General features: G+C 35.4%; 1 protein-coding gene across 1 annotated transcript in view; it reads right to left on the bottom strand.

Moving 5' to 3' along the window:
- The window catches only part of LOC128212477 (uncharacterized), a 31,234-nt gene that overhangs the window by 8,518 nt on the left and 246 nt on the right, over nucleotides 1-22,470 (bottom strand). The window contains exons 2-18 of the mRNA XM_052917959.1: nucleotides 22,147-22,232; nucleotides 21,372-21,488; nucleotides 19,877-20,110; nucleotides 19,239-19,359; nucleotides 18,562-18,672; nucleotides 16,621-16,792; nucleotides 14,699-15,897; nucleotides 14,228-14,298; nucleotides 12,960-13,196; nucleotides 11,433-11,909; nucleotides 10,938-11,121; nucleotides 10,042-10,231; nucleotides 7,639-7,805; nucleotides 4,845-5,314; nucleotides 3,173-3,293; nucleotides 1,349-1,482; nucleotides 47-234 (exon numbers count right to left, since the gene is read on the bottom strand). Coding sequence (XP_052773919.1) covers nucleotides 47-234; nucleotides 1,349-1,482; nucleotides 3,173-3,293; nucleotides 4,845-5,314; nucleotides 7,639-7,805; nucleotides 10,042-10,231; nucleotides 10,938-11,121; nucleotides 11,433-11,909; nucleotides 12,960-13,196; nucleotides 14,228-14,298; nucleotides 14,699-15,897; nucleotides 16,621-16,792; nucleotides 18,562-18,672; nucleotides 19,239-19,359; nucleotides 19,877-20,110; nucleotides 21,372-21,488; nucleotides 22,147-22,232 — 4,279 coding nt within the window. The remainder of the gene's footprint in view (nucleotides 1-46; nucleotides 235-1,348; nucleotides 1,483-3,172; nucleotides 3,294-4,844; nucleotides 5,315-7,638; nucleotides 7,806-10,041; nucleotides 10,232-10,937; nucleotides 11,122-11,432; nucleotides 11,910-12,959; nucleotides 13,197-14,227; nucleotides 14,299-14,698; nucleotides 15,898-16,620; nucleotides 16,793-18,561; nucleotides 18,673-19,238; nucleotides 19,360-19,876; nucleotides 20,111-21,371; nucleotides 21,489-22,146; nucleotides 22,233-22,470) is intronic.

Below are 22,470 nucleotides of genomic sequence, written 5' to 3'. Positions count from 1 at the left end.
CAAATGTGGGAACTACAGAGAATGACTGTTTTTACAATTAAAATACCTGTTCAGGGCTAGGGTAGTGGTCTGTGGTTTGACCTCAGCACTTGCTGCAAGATATTTTGTCACATAATCCTCCAATTCTACTTTCCCATCACCACCGTTCGTCTGCAGTGATGTCTGCACAGCCTCCATCTCCAGAAGCTTCAGGTCCGCAGTGAAGTTCTCCAGTATTGTCTTCAGGTCCCACACCTTTAATTAATTGTAGAATACACGTCTGTTGTAAAGGGTCTTGTGACATTGTAGATATAAGCATCATTTGTTCTATTTTGTTTTGGTCAAAACTCGCTATGTCAAACTCCGTTATCTCGATGTTCAGGTTAGGTGGAACTTTTTTAGAATATTTTTGGTTTAGTTAGACATGTTTATAGTTCAGTTATATCAAATGTTCGTTGTCTCGAAGTGTTTCTCGAGGTCCCAAAGCCTTCGATATAACAAATTTTGACTGTAAATGTATTCTGAAGATATAAAGTCGAAAGCTCAAAGCCTGTGTTTGTTGATAATTTAATAGACAATTGAAAAGATGTGGTGAAATCTGATTACAAAAGAGATTAGGTCGATATGAGTAAAAATTGATTTAAACATATTTTATTCAACATACAAACAAACTACACCGAAAATACACACACACACAAGTTGTCTATAATATTGAAATGGATTGGATCGGAAGCATAGCTTATAGAGCTCTTCTCCATAAATTGGAGTAATAATTATGTTTTGTTTACATATTCTAATAAAAAGAGGAAAAATCATAATGGACAATTGATTCTGTAAAGATTGAAACTCCCTACGGAGAAAATAATTCATGAAGAACCAGTGTATCAATTTATGAAACAAGTGTGTTATTAAATAAATATTCATAACTAAGAATATTCTTTTAATTTCAAGTTAATATATCCAACTTATGGAATTTTTGTGTGACAATCATCACACCAAATCTTGACAACAATGATGATAATAACAAGCAAAATCATTGAATTGATTGCCCCCCCCCCCCCCCCCCCCCCCCAGATTAGACAAAGTGGATGGCATGGAAATGATGTGTTGGTGAAATATTCCAACCCAAATATGCAAAACAGCTGCAGAGTGATTGACTCTTATGGACATTGGATATGAGATATGAGTTTGAACATCATTTAACCAATCTGTAGCAAGGAATGACAGAAAATTATGTGACGGATGAACAGATGGAATAGCGAACGGACGGACAATGCCAAAACAATATCCCCCTCCTGAAACCTTCAATTCGGCAGGGGATAATAACATTGATATTTAATTATTTCATTCAAGCTGTAAGTGTTCTCACCTTCACTGTTTTATCCATGGAGGCTGTAATGATGGTTTCCAAACTCTGTGGTATGATGATATTTGTGATTGGTTCATTATGGCCAGTCAAAACATGCACTACAATCGCGTTGTCTAATGGCTTGCCAACATACCCTGTGATAAAAAACAAAAAACATGTCACTAAAGTTAACAAATACCCTCAAGGCCGAAATGGACTGGTTTTTGAAAAGAAGATATCTTGTTGGATATTTAAACAGCAGACGATGCATTAATTAATTATCCAACAACGGACTTGGTATTGCACCTCATTATTTTCAAAATTGATTTTAATTCCAACTAAGTTATCACACTGGAAAATAAATTTATCTAACTCGTAAAACCTTTTTATTAGTAAAAAAAACTAGAAATGTGTCCATAGGACACGGATGCCCCCACTTCGATTTTTTGTCACAGAAAATAAGCCATAATGATTATTCAGGATAATCTGCACATATAGGATAAGTTGAGTTGAGTTGGGTTTTACGGCATCGCAAGACTGTATAGGTTATATGGCGCCATTCAGGCAGGAAAAAACTTGTTGGATCCACATCTCATTTACATCGAGATGATATTTTTTAAGTATTGTTGGGAAATAAAGGGCCCTAACTCCTAAATGATTAAAGCGATTTCCATGGCTATCGAACTTGATCAAGATATTATGGTCACAATCATGTATGTAAAGTTTGGTGAGGATTGGACACATACTTTTCAAGAATTGGAAACATATATTTTTGAAGTATTTTTGGCAAAAAAGGGCCGTAACTCCTAAATGACTAAAGCGATTTCCATGACTATCGAACTTGATCAAGATATTATGGTCACAAACATGTGTTTAAAGTTTGGTGAGGATTGGACAAACAGTTTTCAAGAATTAGATCGGAAACAATCTTCGGGACGTATTTTTCAAGTCTTTTTTTGCAAATAAAGGGCCGTAACTCCTAAATGACAAAAGCGATTTCCATGGCTAAGGAACTTGATCAAGATATTATGGTCACAAACATGTGTTTAAAGTTTGGTGAGGATTGGACAAACGGTTTTCAAGAATTAGATCGGAAACAATCTTCGGGACGTTCGTACGTACAGAAAGACAGACGTACGTACGGACAAGGGCAACCCTATATGCCGCCACTTTGTGGGGGCATAAATATTATAGCATTTCTAACCAACTTGGACTTCAAAGCTTTCCAGTGGTACTGGGGTGTAATACTGATATAAATGTTTGTTTAAAAGAAAAGCTTAATATTGAAACATTGTATACCATTGGTTAACTGACATCAAACACATCCAATCAGAGTCCGAATTCTGATATAAATATTTGTATAACAGAAAAACCATATAATGAAATATCGTATACCATTGGTTAACTGACATCGAGCTTATCCAATCAGAGCCCAATATTGATATAAACAATGATGTCATAACCCAACATGGCTAATACAATACAAAAATCAAGTTTTCTCTATACAATAGACCACAGAAATTTCAAAGGCGTTGTTTCTGAAATGACCTTACACTCGAAATAAAATTTGGCACGTTTTTCTGCAAAACTATAATAAATTGTCATTTTAAATCCTTTATAGGCATATAAAGTTGATTTTTCACTGTTGCAAAACCACTCGTGAAATATAGCTTTTGTTGCTAACGCTGGAAAATATTTTACAGTCTTATACTGTAACAAACAATTAGCCTTTATTTATTACAAAAACACTCAATAATATTTATTTTTAGGTAGTTAGATGTCATATGCTATACATGCAGGGTATGGCATAACATTTAGTCAGACAACATCAATAAGGGTTCATACCAGCAAAGAAGATAATGATGTCGTATCTTTTCATGACAGTGTAGGCATAGTAAAGCCTGTCGTTTCCGAATATGACGGCATTGCTGCATGGCTCTGTATGGTCAGCTTGGGCCTTTCCAACCTTCAAATGAAGAGCTCTTGGGTATTCATGTTGTTTAATATATTAGTTTGAAGTGCAATAAAATGACTATCAGAGTAAAATGCTTGCAAATATTAATTATAAAATGAACAAAATCAATCCATAGATTGCATATTTGAAAAAGCGTTTGTCTCCCCCATTGTAGGGTATAGCTGAGAAATAATCAATGATTGACATGGAATTTGTACTTTTGAACTGGTGATGAACCAACAGTGACCTTGAAGTTTGGCCTATTTACCCATATTCAATAATGAACTTCTAATGCATAAGATCAGTGATCTCAAAATTGTTAAGGGTCATCTACTATTCATGACCAACTTGGAAGTTCATGGGCTGAAGCATTCTTTAGTTATTGAGCAGTAACCTAAAGATCACCACTTGACATTTGACCTACTGATCTCAAAATCCAAAGGGGTCATCTACTAGGCATGACCAACTCACATACCAAGTAAGAAGTTCCTGGACCCAAGCATTCTTAAGTCATTGAATGGAAACTGTTTTTTCATCTCAAGGTCACCGTCACCTTTAATCTACTGATCTCAAAATCAATAGCCTTAGGGATTATTTAGCCAAGACCAACTGGCATACCAAGTATGAAGATCCAGGGTGCTTTATACAGCAGACATGAAGTGTGACTGGTGGTCCGACCAACTGACGTACAGGGAAAAAACAAGATGTCTCCCAATGAATGGGCGTCACAAAGTGTGCAGCAATTATGATCATGGGGCACATGCATCACACAGAAAACAAGCAAATTCTTGAATTGATATCCCCCGCCTGATTAGGCAAAGTTCATGGATTGGAAATGAAAAGTAGGTGAAATATTCCTATATTAACATGTAATATGGCTGCAGAGAAATGGACCGTTATGGACGTTTGATATAAGTTTGTTTGGAATTATTTGAATAAAAGTTTTGTATATAGAGTAACATTTGTAATAGTTTCTATGAATGTGACACAGTTTTAAACATGTCAAAGAGTTCATCAAAAACATTCTGATCACGTTTCATGAATATTAGACTATACATAATGCCTCTAATGTGTTCCAAAGATTTTTCTAAGATTTGAGCTAGTGACCTAGTTTTTGACCCCATGTGACCCACTTTTACAAGCGGTCCATATTTCATCAAGGGGTACATCCTGACCAAGTTTAAACATAATCTGACCAATCATTACCATGATATGGTTACTGACAATATTTTTCTAAGATGTGACCTAGTGACCTAACTTTCGATCATATGTGACCCAGTTTTATAAACGTCCAAGAGTTCATCAAGGATAACAATTTGATTAAGTTTCATGAATATTTGACCATGTTTAATGCCTCTAGTTTGTTCCAAAGATTTTTCTAAGATTGGACCTAGTGACCTAGTTTTAGACCCCGTGTGACCGGACGGACGGACAACGCCATAACAATATCCCCCTCCTGAAACCTTCAGTTCGGCGGGCGATAAAAAATATTTATTCAAGAACAGTGTTTTCATAAGAAACAGAAACTAATTCTGAAAATTTCCCTTTTAAAATGTCACCTACCACACTGCCATTTGAAATATCCACCAGTGAAGCATGTTTCACTTCAGTTTCATTAGCCGAAGAAGATGCATAAAAAGAGGTCAAAATATACTGGTGTGAAGAATGTAAATACATCTCTTCCACATGGTATTTCTCATGAGCAATAATATCGTAATTCCTTTCCCCTTCCTTTAATGGACAAACCATCAGCTTGCCACTTTCTTCGTACCCAGCCTTTCGGCTTATCAGCAAATTCGTATTTGTGACCAAACATGGGGCAAAGTAGGTACCAGGTACTGCGAACAATTTCTGCATGGATTTTAGACTGAACACCAAAACTTCCTCTGTTTTCATACGCCAGGTTTCAGAAGCAGAAATTAGGAGAGTTTCATCAGGGGAGATAAGCAGAGCATCTACTTCCTCTTCAATGCCTCTGAAGATGTGTTTCTCCTGTAGAGTCTTTTCCATTTGGTAAATGAAGATAGTTTTATCTGAAATAATTTTAGATTACAATAATATTTGTTGGCATACTGTGTACTGTGTAGTTGCTTGCATTTTAGATTTCTGTTTCTTAGTGTCTAGTATTTCTTATTTGTAGATTTATTAAAAATTGTCATTTTTGTGCACAGTACAGTTAAAGCTGTATTTAGATTTTTAACACAATTTCTAAATCCGACCTAATGACTGGACTTTTTATAAGAGACCATCCAATAAATGAAACAAGAGATGTTTGTCAAACATTATGCCCCCTGAGCGCCAAGTTGCCAGAAATATTTGGACAATTGAATGAAATATGCATGGACTGAAATGACAGCTGATTTGTCATTGGATGCATATGAGGCAGGTCATCTACTGGTCATACCTAATCTTCATGTCAAGTTTGATGACCATAGGTCCGGGAATTGTTGAGTTATCACTCGGACAAGCTTTGGTCTTCCAACAGACCGACCGACATGTGCAAAGCAATTATATAACCCCTCTGCTTCGAAGGGGGGCATAATTAAACTAGATGTTCACTGAAAACTGATACTTCAACTCATGCATTTAGTGACATATAAATTTCTACTGTCTACTATATAAGAAAATAAAATATGGACAATCAGAAAACCTTTTTTCAGCTTACAGTCACACTGACCTTGACCTTTGACCCACTGACCTCAAAATCAATAGGGTTCATCTGCTGGTCATGACCAATAAGCCTACCTAGTATGAGGTCCCTGGGTCAAAGCCTTCTCAAGTTATTGATCGGAAACCGTTTTTCATGTTAAGGTCACACTGACCTTGACCTTTGACCTCAAAATCAATAGGGTTCATCTGCTGGTCATGACCAATACACCTACCAAGTATGAGGTTCCTGGGTCAAAGCGTTCTCAAGTTATTGATCGGAAACCGTTTTTCATGTAAAGGTCACACTGACCTTGACCTTTGACCCACTGACCTCAAAATCAATAGGGTTCATCTGCTGGTCATGACCAATAAGCCTACCTAGTATGAGGTCCCTGGGTCAAAGCGTTCTCAAGTTATTGATCGGAAACCGTTTTTCATGTTAAGGTCACACTGACCTTGACCTTTGACCTCAAAATCAATAGGGTTCATCTGCTGGTCATGACCAATACACCTACCAAGTATGAGGTTCCTGGGTCAAAGCGTTCTCAAGTTATTGATCGGAAACCGTTTTTCATGTAAAGGTCACACTGACCTTGACCTTTGACCCACTGACCTCAAAATCAATAGGGTTCATCTGCTGGTCATGACCAATAAGCCTACCTAGTATGAGGTCCCTGGGTCAAAGCGTTCTCAAGTTATTGATCGGAAACCGTTTTTCATGTTAAGGTCACACTGACCTTGACCTTTGACCCACTGACCTCAAAATCAATAGGGTTCATCTGCTGGTCATGACCAATACACCTACCAAGTATGAGGTTCCTGGGTCAAAGCGTTCTCAAGTTATTGATCGGAAACCGTTTTTCATGTAAAGGTCACACTGACCTTGACCTTTGACCCACTGACCTCAAAATCAATAGGGTTCATCTGCTGGTGATGACCAATACACATACCAAGTATGAGGTCCCTCGGTCAAAGCGTTCTCAAGTTATTGATCGGAAACCATTTGGTATTCCGACCGACCGACCGACCGACCGACCGACAGACAGACCGACCGACCGACCGACCGACCGACATGTGCAAAACAATATACCCCACTTTTTTCAAAAGGGGGCATAATAAGTGTCTGAAATCCTCTTCCAAAACCTTCCCTTTTGGTATGCACTCCTCAAATTAAAGGATTTTGAGTCAAGGTGTATTCAACACTCACAGGGAAGTATGCAGTACACAAAAACTTTGAATTTCTACTATTTGATATGCAGATCCTAGTTCCTCGAAAAATCAAAAGTATTTACCCGACTAAATGAGTCTCACAGATTGACAGTTTTGACATTTTTTTATTATTTTTGTCTCAGAATCAGCTGATTTTGGTATCAATGCCTTCAATTCAGTCATATAAGATAACTCACAACAGAACATATCTCAATTGTTTGGGAAACTGCCGAAAATTTTAATTTTTCTTAAAACCCTAGTTACAATTCCAGTCATGAAATATCAATTATGAAATTTTGAAAAACTGCGATCTGATCTTCTGTAAGCAGTTTTGTATAGTTTTCAGACATTAAACCCAAGATTTGCGCATTCAAAGACAAAAAATAAAAATAGATGTCGAAATGGTCAATCTATGAGAGAGCAGCTTAAAAGCAAAGAAAATAAAATTTGAAAAATGGAGTAAATTTAAATCATCAAAAAATAAGTAAATATTATTTACACATCGAGCACACGATCCACAACCCTGATTCGGACACTGCAATGCGCTTTGTTTGATGGGTGAATTTCACTGGGGCTGCAATAGACGATTCATACAACTGGTGTTCAGTCTCACTGTAACCGAAGTCTGCCTTGAAGCCCAATTGGTACACTTCTAACAACAAGTACCTGGAATGAAGATTAAACTAATTGAATGTATATAAATATAAAATGTAAATTAAACTAATTGGATGTATATAATAAAAGAATGTAATTAAACTAGTTTAATGTAGATAATTATGGAATGTAAATAAAACTATTTTAATGTATATAATTATAAATGGAAATCAAACTAATTTAATTTATATAATTATAGAATGTTAATTAAACTGATTTAATGTATATAATTATAGAATGTAAATTAAACTTTGGAATGTAAATAAAATTAATTTAATGTATATAATTATGGAATGTAAATTAAACTAATTGAATGTATATAATAATAGAATGTAAATTAAACTTATTGAATGTATTTAATTATAGAATGTAAATTAAACTAATTGAATGTATATAATTATGGAATGTAAATTAAACTAATTTAATGTAGATAATTATGGAATGTAAATAAAACTAATTTACGTAGATAATTATAGAATGTAAATAAAACTAATTTAATGTATATAATTATGGAATGAAAATTAAACTAATTTAATGTATCTAATTATGGAATGTAAATTAAACTAATTTAATGTATATAATAAAAGAATGTAATTAAACTAGTTTAATGTAGATAATTATGGAATGTAACAATGTAAATTAAACTAATTTAATGTATATAATTATGGAATGTAAATTAAACTAATTTAATGTATATAATTATAGAATGTAAATTAAACTAATTTACGTAGATAATTATGGAATGTAAATAAACTAATTTAATGTAGATAATTATGGAATGTAAATAAAACTAATATAATGTATATAATTATGGTTATGCAAGGTAATTATGGTCATGCAAGGTAATTATGGTCATGCAAGGTAATTATGGTCATGCAAGGTAATTATGGTCATGCAAGGTAATTATGGTCATGCAAGGTAATTATGGTCATGCAAGGTAATTATGGTCATGCAAGGTAATTATGGTCATGCAAGGTAATTATGGTCATGCAAGGTAATTATGGTCATGCAAGGTAATTATGGTTATGCAAGGTAATTATGGTCATGCAAGGTAATTATGGTCATGCAAGGTAATTATGGTCATGCAAGGTAATTATGGTCATGCAAGGTAATTATGGTCATGCAAGGTAATTATGGTTATGCAAGGTAATTATGGTCATGCAAGGTAATTATGGTCATGCAAGGTAATTATGGTCATGCAAGGTAATTATGGTTATGCAAGGTAATTATGGTCATGCAAGGAATTATGGTCATGCAAGGTAATTATGGTCATGCAAGGTAATTATGGTCATGCAAGGTAATTATGGTCATGCAAGGTAATTATGGTCATGCAAGGTAATTATGGTCATGCAAGGTAATTATGGTCATGCAAGGTAATTATGGTTATGCAAGTATTTGACAAGAGCTGTACAAGACAACTTAGTCCATCTTGGAGCATAACTCCATACAGGTTTTGACCAGAGTTATTTACCGTGCTTCTAATCTGCATACTGTCACAGTAAACAGTCATGAGATTTTACTATGTATTGAATAGCTTTTTTCATGACTCCGCCCATATCATCTAAAATGATTGCAACACCTTTTGGTTCAAAATTGAATATATTAGCCAATAGAAAAAGGCAGAAATGGTTACACACCACAATTTAAAATGCAATTGTTTATGCAATGACCGGAATCAATTAGCCTTCTCCAGCATTTTTTCTTAGAGCGCTTAAGAGCCTTCAGAATACGGTAAGCAATGTTTCCAAAATCTATGACAAAACTACAACATTGTTTTCTTTGAAAAACAGACAGACTAAAAAATGTTTTTAAAGTTTAAGAATCACAATTATTGGTAATATTTTTTACATTTTTGTTTTTACATATACTTACTCCAGGCCCTGACTCCTCAAAATGTTTTTTTTTAAGATTCACAGACTTAAGTAGCTTTTTTTGTTTAGCAAAATTTCTTACTTTAACCTGATTTCGATATGTGAAACTTAGTTTTTTATGATTATAAGACAGAAAATATACAGTCAAAACACTTTGAAAAAAGCAAATATTTCACAAATTAGAGAAGAACATAAATTGTGAACTTAGCTTAATCAGGTTATAACAGACTTAAGGCCCCTGAACTTAAGATGTGTTAACCTATAATTTGTAACTGTACCATGTTATAAAAATTGGTTTTAATGTCATACTTGTACATGCAATCTACTTGAAATAAAGTTCCATAATCATTGTTTTTATTAAATTTTGAGTAACAAACTTGTTTTGTCCGACAAAGCTGATTCCACGGATATATCGGCTGATTGTCTGCTCTACGATACAGGAGCCATGATCACGTAGGTCGTACACACAAAGTAGGTCACTGAGACCGCCTGTCCTCGGTCGAGCCACAAACAGCTGTCCAACGTCCTCGTGTAGGTACAAACACTGACTGGATTGGTCACGGTTGTCTGGGAAATAATATTTTACTTCTTAAAGAGATTTTAGACTTCAAATAGAAATTCATGGAATTAGGCGAGAAATAATTTCCTCTGTATGATAATTTCATTGTTCATTACAAACGTGTTTAGGTGATCTTTATAATATTGGTCATTCAGTACTTGACTTTTGTTATAAACATGCCAGACAAAATCAGTTGTATTTAATGTATAAATGGTACTTAATACATGCATTTAGCTCCGTATTGTTTTGGTATCTTTTGATAGGGTTTATTGTGTAGAGGAAGGATATATGTAAATATTGTACAGATAAAAATTTCATTATCGATTTCAAAAATTCACCACAATAATACAAACTACTGGTACCATAAATGCATCTGTGTTAGTCTTATCAGTCATTTATTGTTCATATTAATAACCAGTCCAGTATGCAATACTCTTTTGAAATGATACCAAAATAACATGGGGGCGCAAGGCATAAAATTTTAACAGTACCGACTCTGGCTCCATAAAATGTCCAGCTTATATGTACCATGGTGCATCTGATATCTTAAGTGCACTAGCATGATAAGGGATTAGAAAAAGAAATTAACATGGATTTAAATAAGGCTTGTAGTACAATCACTATCTGAAATGATAACAAGGAGATCGATAGATGTACAAGAATTCAGTATATTATTTTACATTTAGGGAATTTAATTGCAGTTTCTGTCCCTACTTTTTTCATGGTTGGCAACTTCCACACCAATTGAATACAGCTGATTTCCACTTGGCTTGCTCACACACTCCCTGCTGGGTACAAGGAGAGGGAGGGGGCTGGACCCGCACCACTTTACGCATCGCTGAACAAGCGTCTCTATGTGAGCGTTACCTGAGTAGTCAGGGCCAAGCTGGGACAAAACCTGATAAACAACATTGAAATGGAGTATTCATGAGTTCATGTCATACATTTTTGAGTACTAAGCATCTCTATGCAAGCATTCTTCATGTAGTCTGGTCCAAGTTGGGATGAAACCTGGTATTTTTTATCTTTTAATGTTTTAAAACACTAGACTATGGTAAGAGTCTATATGTGGGCTTAAGCGGAGTAGCCTGGCCTCAGTTGGGACAAAATCTGGTTAATAGACAACAGTGCCATAAACATTAGGCTTTAAGTTTAACAAATGTATAACTAATTCTGTTTACACAATTTTCATACATAATTATTTTTTACCATAAGTGGCAAGTTGACTGGATCCTTTCTGATACTGTCAGCAGCCAGTAATATCATCCTGAAAACCAGCCTAAATCCTTCCAATACTTTCTTGTTCCTTTTAATCATATCCTCAACCTCTTTTGCTTGCTTTTCTTTCCCATTTGCATTGGCCAATGCTTGTTTTTCAACTTTCATTCTATTTATAGCCTGATCACATGCTTCTTGTGCTATTTTTAGATCTTCCATCAAAGAAGTCAAAGATGTAGTCAAGCATTTGGCATACAGCCAATCAGGGTCGCAGAAAAGCTCAGTCAGAGCAGTTTCAAATTGCTCACTGTGTACAAGATGGTGAGACAGCTCGCTAAGTTTTCTCGTATTGTACAAATGTTCGCTGAACTTGATTGGCTGTGCAGGGACTTGTCTCTGGTTTTGAGGGTAGTTACCTTTCTTTCCCTTTATCAACTGCAATGGTTTGCACCTTTCACTCCAAATGCCCTATAGAAATTACAATATATGCATGAATAAAACATACAATTATTTGTGTTCTGTTTTTAGAAACATATGAGTCACGTATGTTGCACAGGCTGGTGCCCATATAGAATAACTAGATAACTAGAATTTGAATATAAGATGTGTGGCCTGTTTGGAGTTCCCATATATTTTTATAAAGGTCACCATGAGTTTGACCTTGACCTATTGACCCTATATCAATAGTATACATCTTCAGACCATGCCCAATGTGCATACCAAGTTTGAAGACTTTACACCAATTTGTTCGAACATTGTTTTTTTCAGAAATGGAAGCGGGACACAGACAACGACAATGCCAGACAAAGTAATCACTGTGTCTCCAATTCTTCACAGGCAACACAATAAATCAAGTCTTTGTTATTTTCACTGTCAATGTGTTGCTTCATGCATTATTTAAGTTTCCACTTGAAAAATTATATCCATAAATAAAAGGAAAGTACAGACCATGAACAGTCAGTTGACTTACAAGCAAGATAATAAGTATTCATTGTATTTCTATACTAACAAACAGACAATTTTTATCATGAAAATAGAAGGGAAAGGTTTTAATAGCGTCAATGCATTTCCAGCAAAGTCACTGTCAAAGTTAATCAATTTATTTAAAACAACAGAACATGTTCCTGTCATGGATTAGTTCGCTGAGCAAAAATTACAAATTTAAGTTTTGAGTTCTCAAAATTTGCACAAGCCTACTGTGACAGTTGTTTCCCTAACTTGTTTCAAATTAGAATTTCACATTAAGGGGTTTGTTAGAATTGTGATGGTTTATTGCTATGAAAGCCTAAAGATACTCAGAAATTGTTTAAATTGAGTTATTTTATTCCTTTAATGAACACACACCAGACAGTTACCGACAGAAATCTCACTTGGGACAAATTTCAATTCAGGCCTTTTCTCCTTCAAATTTCAAAGGCATTTATTACATAACTACATTTGAACTTCTTTACACAGGAAATGGAATTTTCTGCTATCTAACCCTATAAAAGGCGGGAGTTGCTGAAATACATTATTCACCTGAAAGTATTCTGCAACAGCAGCATGTGCCTTCTTTCTAATGCCATCATGTAGGTACCTTTCCCTCGCTGCCTCGCTAAACTGCCGATGGTACCAGCCAATCACCTTTTTACCCCCCGACTGACGCTCGACGACGTACTCTGTGATGTCGTACTGTATGCGTTTCCATAACAACGGTGGAAGGCGAATCACGTCTGGGTCAGGAGGAAGGTGGTAGATGTAGGTGTCCTGTAAAACCTGCAAACACATTTTCAGAGCCTGAGAGTGTTCATTTCAAACTGGTTTCGATTTTTATGCATTATGAATGCACAAGCGTTATTTTGCTAATCAATGAAGCACTGTGCACTTATTGGGAAATTTGCAAATAAACAAAACCAAATAAAAATGTTTTTAATTACCATCATTAGATAATAGGCCATGGGAATGCTTTTCATCAGAATATATTACATTTTTGGGAATGTAGGGTTAAGGTTATCATTGTTCATGTCAGAGTATCTGTAAACAGACCCGCAATAAGACCCCTGGCAATGTATTAGGACATGTGCATTTAATAGTACATTTACGGTATCCTTATTTATGTTGGCTCCTTTGTGCAGTACTTCTCACACAAGCAGTTTTTAATTTTCTCAAAAAAAAATAATAAAAAAAAAAAATATTTTAGCGACAGCAATGGGATCTGTTACATATGTGCGCATTGTCACTGATAACATTTTTCTAAGTTGTTTCTGAATACCAGGGTGTAATATCTTGAATGTTTTATGGCTAACATTTAACATTTTTCCACAAAGACTCAGATGACAACACTAAGGCTATAAAATTACTCCAACCTATTCTCTTCTACAGAAAAACACGCAAATTGCTTAAACCGCAGTAAAAATAGACCTTATAGATAATTTTTGCAATTGTCAGTTTTTGGCATCCTGTGAAATATGGATTAAGTAAAAAGGAAATTTAAAGTATTTATGACCTTCTAAACAAGTCGCACCATGGGTGACTCCTATTAAGTCATATTACTTAGTCGTATCATCACACTCACATCATTTTTTCCACTTTCCCACATAAATCATATGCCCCGTTTACAACAAATTTCCTGTTTCTAATCAAGTCGCACCATAGGTGCTGCCACTCTATTGCAGAAGAGAGGGGAAACTTATACTGACATCATAATTCTTGCTTACATCTTATTTACTTTGAGACCAATATCTGCTTGTGCCAGTTCACTTTATTTAACAGTAGTAGTAATAGTATACTAGTATCACAGCATTTACCTCATCATCAAGGGAGAGAAGGTCTTCCAATTCCACCTCTGACAGGCCCTCTCTGGCTGCACAAAGGTAAGCTAAAAATACATAAAATTTTAATGAAAATCTGTTTCCTTCTAAATATCTCGATAACGTCTGCCATCTGGTGTTTTTTTTAATGATTGAATCCTATTTTTGAGTATGTCAATGCAGTATTTAACAATGTTGTTAAAAGCTCTAAACTACCTTCAAGGTCAACAAAATGATGAATCCTCAGTGTTTTAAAAGATCATGATTGAAATTGATGCTGCCTGATAATGGCTTACATGCTCAGCTTGTACCAAGGGACCCTTACATCAAGAATGCTAGGAGGGAATTTGTAAAGGCATGATTTTCAACATTATAGAGCTACCGTTGAAAGTCTTTACTATGAAATTGCTCCTCTGAGACTTGATGAAAGATCCCCTGCTCTTTTGCATATAAAACAAACTTTTATACCTATTCCCCTTTGCACCAATATTTCCCCATGATTTTTCTCTAGATTGTCAAACAGGTGGTTGATAGCTTCCTTGATAGTTGCCCCTAGCAATGACTGGTTCACATCTGTGTAAGATCTCCATGACAACGACATGTCAACAAGCAGTTTGAGGTACAATGGTTGACTACAATTGGCAAACTGGTCAAAAATCATATTTTTCTGCTTCTTCGATAAATGTCGGCTGTACTTTTTGTTCATCATCATAATGACATCTGTTACAACATCGTTCTGAAGCTCGTTCATTTCAATGAATCTTTCGCTGAATGGAAAAACCAGTTGTAAGTTTCTGAAGCAGTTTGTTCTGTCAGTAACAAGAGAGATCAGAAATGTGACGTTCTTGGGAAGTTTTTGCGGCAGCCAGTTTAGCATGTGAGCATGGTCTGTCTGATTTAACTGATCTACAGAATCAAGGACAATGGTCAGAGGCTTTTCCATAACGTCAATTTTCCATAAAAGCGCTGCAAAGTACTTTGTGAGATACTGGTAATCTGCATCAAAATCTATGCCTGAGGGTATTTGAATTTTGTAGACCTGCCAAATTTGCTCACACAAGCCAAACAGAACCTCTCTTATGGTCGTAGACATTGTCGAAGTGCCGAGGAATCGAACCATGAAAACTGGATCTTTACTTGCATACCAAGACTGAGAAACCTCAGCCAATTTTGCCATCAATGCCGTTTTTCCAGATCCAGATTTGCCTACAACAATGACAGGCCTGCAGAATTCAGCATGTGGTGGTATTTTCAACTGCACAACCTTTGGATTAAAGGTTGGATCTGACTCTAGGTCCATCAACCTGTCACCAGCCACGTATTTTATGCCCATTTCCTCTAAACGAGCTGCAAAACCATCATGCTCCTTCTTAATCTTTTTCTGTTCTTCTATGAAGCCCCCCATCACACCATCAGGATTGTCATATGTCTCCTGGAACCTATAACTCCTTTCTTCTTTAAAGACTTCTTGTGCCTTCTCTTGTACTTTCTGTATGAGGTCCTCACGGCCACAGAATGTTTCGCATTTGGTCCTCACAAAGTGTAGATGGTGTACCACTTCCTCAAAGAGTGGCGTTCTGTGCCGAGCCGACAAGGACTCTCTAATGTCAAGGTCAATCAGTTTTTCCATGCTGGATAGGAAGTCTAATCCAAACTGATGAAGATAACTGAAAAATAGTGTATAAAGAAATAAAAACATGAGTGCTGCTGACCAAATGCCAAATCTCATCAGAAAAGGGACTCAGGTTAACAAATATTAAAGCCAGATCTATGAGCAGTGTTATACATATGAATATTCACTCTTGGGAACTTATGGCATCCATCTTAGACCGCATGATCGATTACTTGGTACGCACAATAAACCAGTTCCATATATTGCAGACTTTACCTGGACTTTTTCCTTTGAACAAAAGCTAACAAGAGCGAACCTAAGCTAACGACATTGCTTGTCTATGGTTGCCTTTTCAGACGAAAAACTTAAAGACCCAACAATAACTAACGAGCGAGTTATGAACCTTGCAACCCTTGTTCGCATTGTCTCATGCAACATGTAAGTTAAGTCATTGAAACAACACTACATGTACAAGACACTTAAGTTTGTGGATCATATGATAAAATATCGCCTATCCACAGTTACAGTCAAACCACAACCTTTACTCTGAACAGGCATTGATAAATGAATAATAATTTGTATAATCTTAACGCTAAAGCAAAATGCTGAGAAAGGGGAACATTCTGTTTTAAAGAAAAGGATAAACAGTCGAAATATGGTAAAAAAAAAGGACAAAAACATTCCAAAAGGATATACTTTCAAAAATCGTTTGTGACCAAACCACTATTGATCAATAGTGCCTATTAAAAATGGAAATATTTTTTTCCAAAACAATTACCTGACTTGGTCCTCATTCTTTGTACCAACACCAACATTTTCATCCCAAGGTACATTATAACGGAAAAGTAGGTCTTGGGGTGTAACTCTGGGTATATGGTGGAGACGAACCTTCTCTCTCAATTCTTCAGCCTCTCTGTCAATTTGTTTGTCCATAAGATCAGTAAAACGACCTGAAATAATATCATTTTTTTTTTAAATTAACAGCTATCAAAGCAATTCTGGTGCAATTCTATTAATCATTTTATTGACAGTGGGGCAGAACTCATCACTTATGTTAGCCAGAGTGATGAACATTGCTACACATATTTGTCATTGTAAAGATGTGTACCAAGTTCCTTGTGAATATATTGAATGTTTTTAAGTCAACCCTTAATTAGCCAGAGTTATGGGACCTGTTACACACATGTTATTTTCACTGGTAACAAGTTGTATGTGAATATCTTGAATGGTTTTTGAAACACATACCACAGTGACAACACCAAGGCTACAACACTATTATGACTTGTTGTCTTCTAAAGACAAACAAGGTTAATAATTACTTGAACTACAACAAGTAGAAATACATATTATAGTTCATTGTTGAAATTGTCAGATTAACCGTCTCTGTGGCCTAGTGGTTAAGCTTCCGCCTACGGAGCGGGAGGTCGTGGGTTCGATCCCTGGCCGCGTCATACCAAAAGACGTTAAAAATTGGTACAAGTAGCTCCCTTGCCTGGCGCTCGGCATTTAAGGGGTAGTGCTTGGAAAAGTGGTGTACTCAGTACTGGTTTAACCCAGGAAAGTTGAACCCCATGTATCGGTGCTTAACACCGAGCACGTAAAAGAACCAAGGGGTCTCTTCGAAAAAGAGCTAGGGTATCGCACGCGGACTTCCTTGTATCCCACCACTATCTCTTCAGCGTGCTGTCCCTTAAGCAAAAACAAAGGACCCCGTTGGAAATAAGTGCTTGCACTTTCACGGGTTATCCTTGACCGCAAGGTCTAAAGAAATACATACATACATACATACAAGCATAATATCCAAGTATCCAAATATCTTGGATGGTTTTTAAGTCAAGGCTAACATCTTAGTTTTTCACACAGTTTGTTACTGACAATTCAGCTATAAAATTGTTTCCTTTGAAAAACAGGCAAGGTTGAAAATCTGAACCAGAAAGAACACAGCAAAAAGGAAATGCCAACCCTCGTCTATTTGTTTTCAGGAGAAAAAGATGCATTACTCTACTAATATCAAAGCAAGAACTACAGTCGAACCCAGTTTGCTCGAACTCGCTTGGCTCAAGTTCCTCGTTGGATCAAACTTGATGTATCGATTTCTATATAGTGAAGGTTAGCATTCCTGCATTGCTCGTACTTTCCGAGACTCAAGGTATTTTGACTGGTCCCTGAGAGTTTGCACAAACAAGGCTTGACTGTATCAGCATTGCAAAACATGTGTGTATTGTCTCTTGCAACAACATGAGGGCTAAGTTTCATTTAAACATCTCATACAATTTTTTAGGTAAGGCCTAAAAAATAGATACATTTGGTTTGGGTAACCCTACCCTACCTACGGAATGGGCGCTGACCCTACTGTTTTTATAATCAGTTTAAAAAAAAAGAAAAAGTAAAAAAATAAAAAAAAAATATTGCTTTTAAATTTGTTGTTTAAAACCTTAAATGCTTATACAGAAGAAACCTTTCCACCACCATTCCGCTATGATGAAAATAACATTCTTATATAAACCTGATAAAAAAAAAAATAATAATAAAAAAAACCTACCTACCCTACCTATTTTTGAAAAGGATGTTACCCTAACCAAATAAAAAAAAAATCTAGGCCTAAGACCAAGTTTAAGTTTATGCATGCCAACAATACCAAGGCTGTGACAAGACCTCAACTTATTTCTATGAAACACAGACAAGCTGAATATGTAAATAAACAGCATAAAAATCTCACCTGCTATTTTGTCTCTTATGTTGAGATCAGTCAGCGTTCTTACAAAGCAGATAACTCTGTTGTTCAGATTTTCCACATTGAGAACCCCATGAAACACTTCATTTTCTGTCACTGGAGACACAAAAAATTGCATATGTACTTAAGATGTACGCAAGATGTCCCTGGAAGCTATTATAATGATGATATCAATTATTCATCGCTATTTCGGGCAAACAAAATGTGCCCTTGTAGCAAACATAATAAACATATTCAAAATCAGCTTTACATGCATGTAAGCCAGAAGCATTCAATACTTATCACTGACAAAGTTCTGAATTGGGATCAAGTCTGGGACCCTCTGTTTGAAGGTCTGATACGTCGACCCCTCGACTATCAACGCTGACATGTAATGCTACCTTAAATATGATCTCTTTCTATCTTTGGCACATTCCAAAAGAGCCATAAACAGTAACTCATTTAATACAAAATTTGTGTGTTCATTATCAATCACACGATCACCAATTAACAAATCTCATATCCAACTTACCAAACAATACACTAACATTGCCAACTGCTGAAAGACCATATAATCTAGCTTTAAAGTTTTACAAAATTAATATAAACAATAGATTCCCTCACTTCACCAGCCTGATTCAATCAGCATTTCAGATGCAATAAAATCCAAAATGGTTATTTACCCGACTGGAAGTATTTATGTTTTTCTCTTTCACTCAGTTTGCCCTCCTTGTGAACAGCGGAGGCTGATTGTCGGAGAAGGGCCGTTAGTTTATCCACTGTCGACCACCACTCTCGCTGAGCCTGAAAATATTACAACAGGATGTTAAAATATCACACTTTTTTGGTAGACATCACTAAGATATTGTAACAATTTGGTGTCGAAACATTATACTTAGAAATATCACACTTTGTTATACCTATCACAACGGGGAGTTGAAAAGTCACGCTAATTTTAAATAACTATCACAACATAGTGTTGAATTATCTAACAAATATTGATATATCACAACAGACTTTTGAAATATCACAAAATTAAGATACATCACAACAGGACGTTGAAATATCACAATAATTGGATAGATATCTCAAAAGGGTTCATTCTTTTGATGTAAACTTGTTTACGGTATGTTATAATTAGGATAAAAGTAACAAAGCATTAAGTTTTGTTCAAACATTGAGATCTTAAGACATTAATGTGTTCCTAAATTTCTAAATCTTATATATAATACATTCTTAAATGATATGATTAAATCTCATGAAGGCCATTAATATTGTATATATTTCTATATATATTTTTAGAAAAAAGCTGAACACTAACATTTTGCCTCTGTGTCGCATTAGCAGGGGTCATGTCAAAGTAATGTGGGAACTGGGAGCTGATTGGCTGAAGGCTGTAGACCGTGGGCTCTTTATTGTAGTCACATTTGTACCAACTCAGCAATAGCGAGGTGTCGTGGCCAAGTTTCATGGCCATGTTCTTAAGAAGCTTGAACTCTGCTGCCTCGATTTCTGATGGGAAGGGTCGAAATCCATACTTGTCTCCGAGGAATGTCTGAAATACGACCACATAACGAAATATAAATTATTAGGAGATATTTTTTATAACTTCTCCATTAAACATGAGCACAACAACCCAATGCGATTGTTATGTATTTGTCTCAATCAAACAAGGGGGATAACTTGACAATCATTTGAGCCAGAGTTATGGGACTTGCTACACACAGGTGTGGGTATTGTCACTATTAACATGTGTAACATGTGTCCCTAGTTCATGTCAATATCTGTAAATGGCCAACATCTTGGCATACCACGGCCACCAATGATAACAGGAAGACTAGCTATTACAACACCTCAACGGGTTTAGTCTGAATAACAGATGAAAATATAAATAACGACGACTAAACTTAAAAATATCAAATTTTCCTTCTAGACTAACATGCCCTATTTGATGCGACAGGGGGTCCTTAAATTTATTGGTATATTGTCTTATTATTAAATTGATTAACAACTTTTTATGGTGCAACAATGGGTGCTGTTTTGTTTCCAGCTTTCAGTTGACATATTTTAACAAGAGCTGCCACGGAGGCAGCACGCTCAACTATTCAGCCACTTTTGAGTTTAAGGATTGCAAAATTTTAGTGAATCATGCATTGATCACTGCAAAAATGGACGAAATACAAAACCTTTACCATAATTTCTTAGTAAAAAAAAAGGGACAAAACTTGCATTACATGCAAAATAGAGTAACCATACTTGTTTAAATGTAGTTGCTGAGTTACTGACTTATATGTGCTTACATCTCAAACCTGAACCAGAATTTCTAGGTCAAATAATAAAGGGGCAGAAATTAAATTATATGCAAGATAGAGTTATCTTACTTCATTAAATAAGTATTTTGGATAGTTTGGAATACATATCTAAAGTTTCAATGCAGTACATGATGTATTTGCTGAGGTAATGACTTAAAGGCGCATACATGAAAAACCTGTAGTATAGCTCTTCTTATTCTTCGTATAGTCGAGCTTAAAACCTACTAACCTATTGTTCTATGGCAGGTTCCACACAACTGACATTATAAATACCAGGTAACATTTCTTTTATTCATAATGATATAATAGTGCACATGCGTTCATTGCACAGTTTATTGCACATGAGCAGTTGTCCACTGGGACAAATATGGTATAAGTTACAATTGAATACAAAATAAAGGCCAAGTCATTCAATCAATTATTCAGCATAGTCAATAAATTATTTATATGATTCTCTGTGAATTCATTTACACTCTCAGGTAATATCTAATTGACAATACTGACCACAAAGTTCGGTCCCCTAGACACTCTCTGGCAGTTGGTTATCTCATGTAGACACAGTTCGGTGGTTCGGTGATCATCGGTTGCATCTTCGCGGACACCCCACCGCATGTCAGCTACCTAAACATGGCAAAACAGATTGGTTTAATACTAGTATACTAAAATGATTTAACCTTGAAAATAAAGACTGCTGAAAGCTGACGAAAATGCTTAATGATACCAGTACAATTAAAGCTGCACTCTCACAGACTGAACATTTTGACAACTTTTTTAGTTGTTGTCTTGGAACGAGCCATTTTTTGCATAAATCAATGGAAACCAATTATATAAGGCTGCTGACAAAAAATTAGATCGCAGATTTTAACATTTAAGTTCAAAAACTGATGTTTTATGCATTTTTATTAAACAGTTAGTAACGGTTTACGCCATAAAACATTAATTTTCAAACGGAAATATAAAAATATACGATCTGGTTTTTTGTCAGCAATCTTATATCATCGGTTTGCAGATATCTACACAAAAAATTGCCCTTTCCAAGACAAAAAATAAATAAGTTGTAAAAATGGTACATCTGGGAGAGTGCAGCTTTAAGGTAGAGATGTCTGAAATAATACATGTAAACTTAAGGGGGACCATATAGGTTGATACATTTTTTTTTTAATTTAATGCATTATTATTTTTAACTCATTTGACCTTAATGATCAGAACAAAACAATCAGTTTTCTCTATACAAAAGACTCACCGTAGGTTAATGTAAATATTTGGGATATGTTCTTACTTGGAAGTCTAGGCCTCTCTCTTGGCAAAACTTTCGGAGTATAGGTACTGCATGCTTCATCACCCAGTTTCTCTCCACCTGAAAATCTTTTCAGAAAAAAGGGAAAATGACACTTTGTATTCAACTATTGTTAGCGCTAACATTTATATACTTTTTAAGAAGAGTGAAATAAATTTTAACCATTATTGAATAACAGAAACTTGTTTTTGACAATTAGGTTTCAGCTTCAAGACTTATTTTAATAAAAGCAAACCTTATTTTAAATATTAATAATACAGAATCAAACTTAATATTATGACAGCAAACTTCATTGTCAAAACATAC

Source organism: Mya arenaria, chromosome 12, assembly GCF_026914265.1.
Source record: "Mya arenaria isolate MELC-2E11 chromosome 12, ASM2691426v1".
Classification (NCBI taxonomy): domain Eukaryota; kingdom Metazoa; phylum Mollusca; class Bivalvia; order Myida; family Myidae; genus Mya; species Mya arenaria.
Note: the sequence above shows the minus strand (reverse complement) of the source record. Positions and strands in the feature narration are given on the sequence as shown.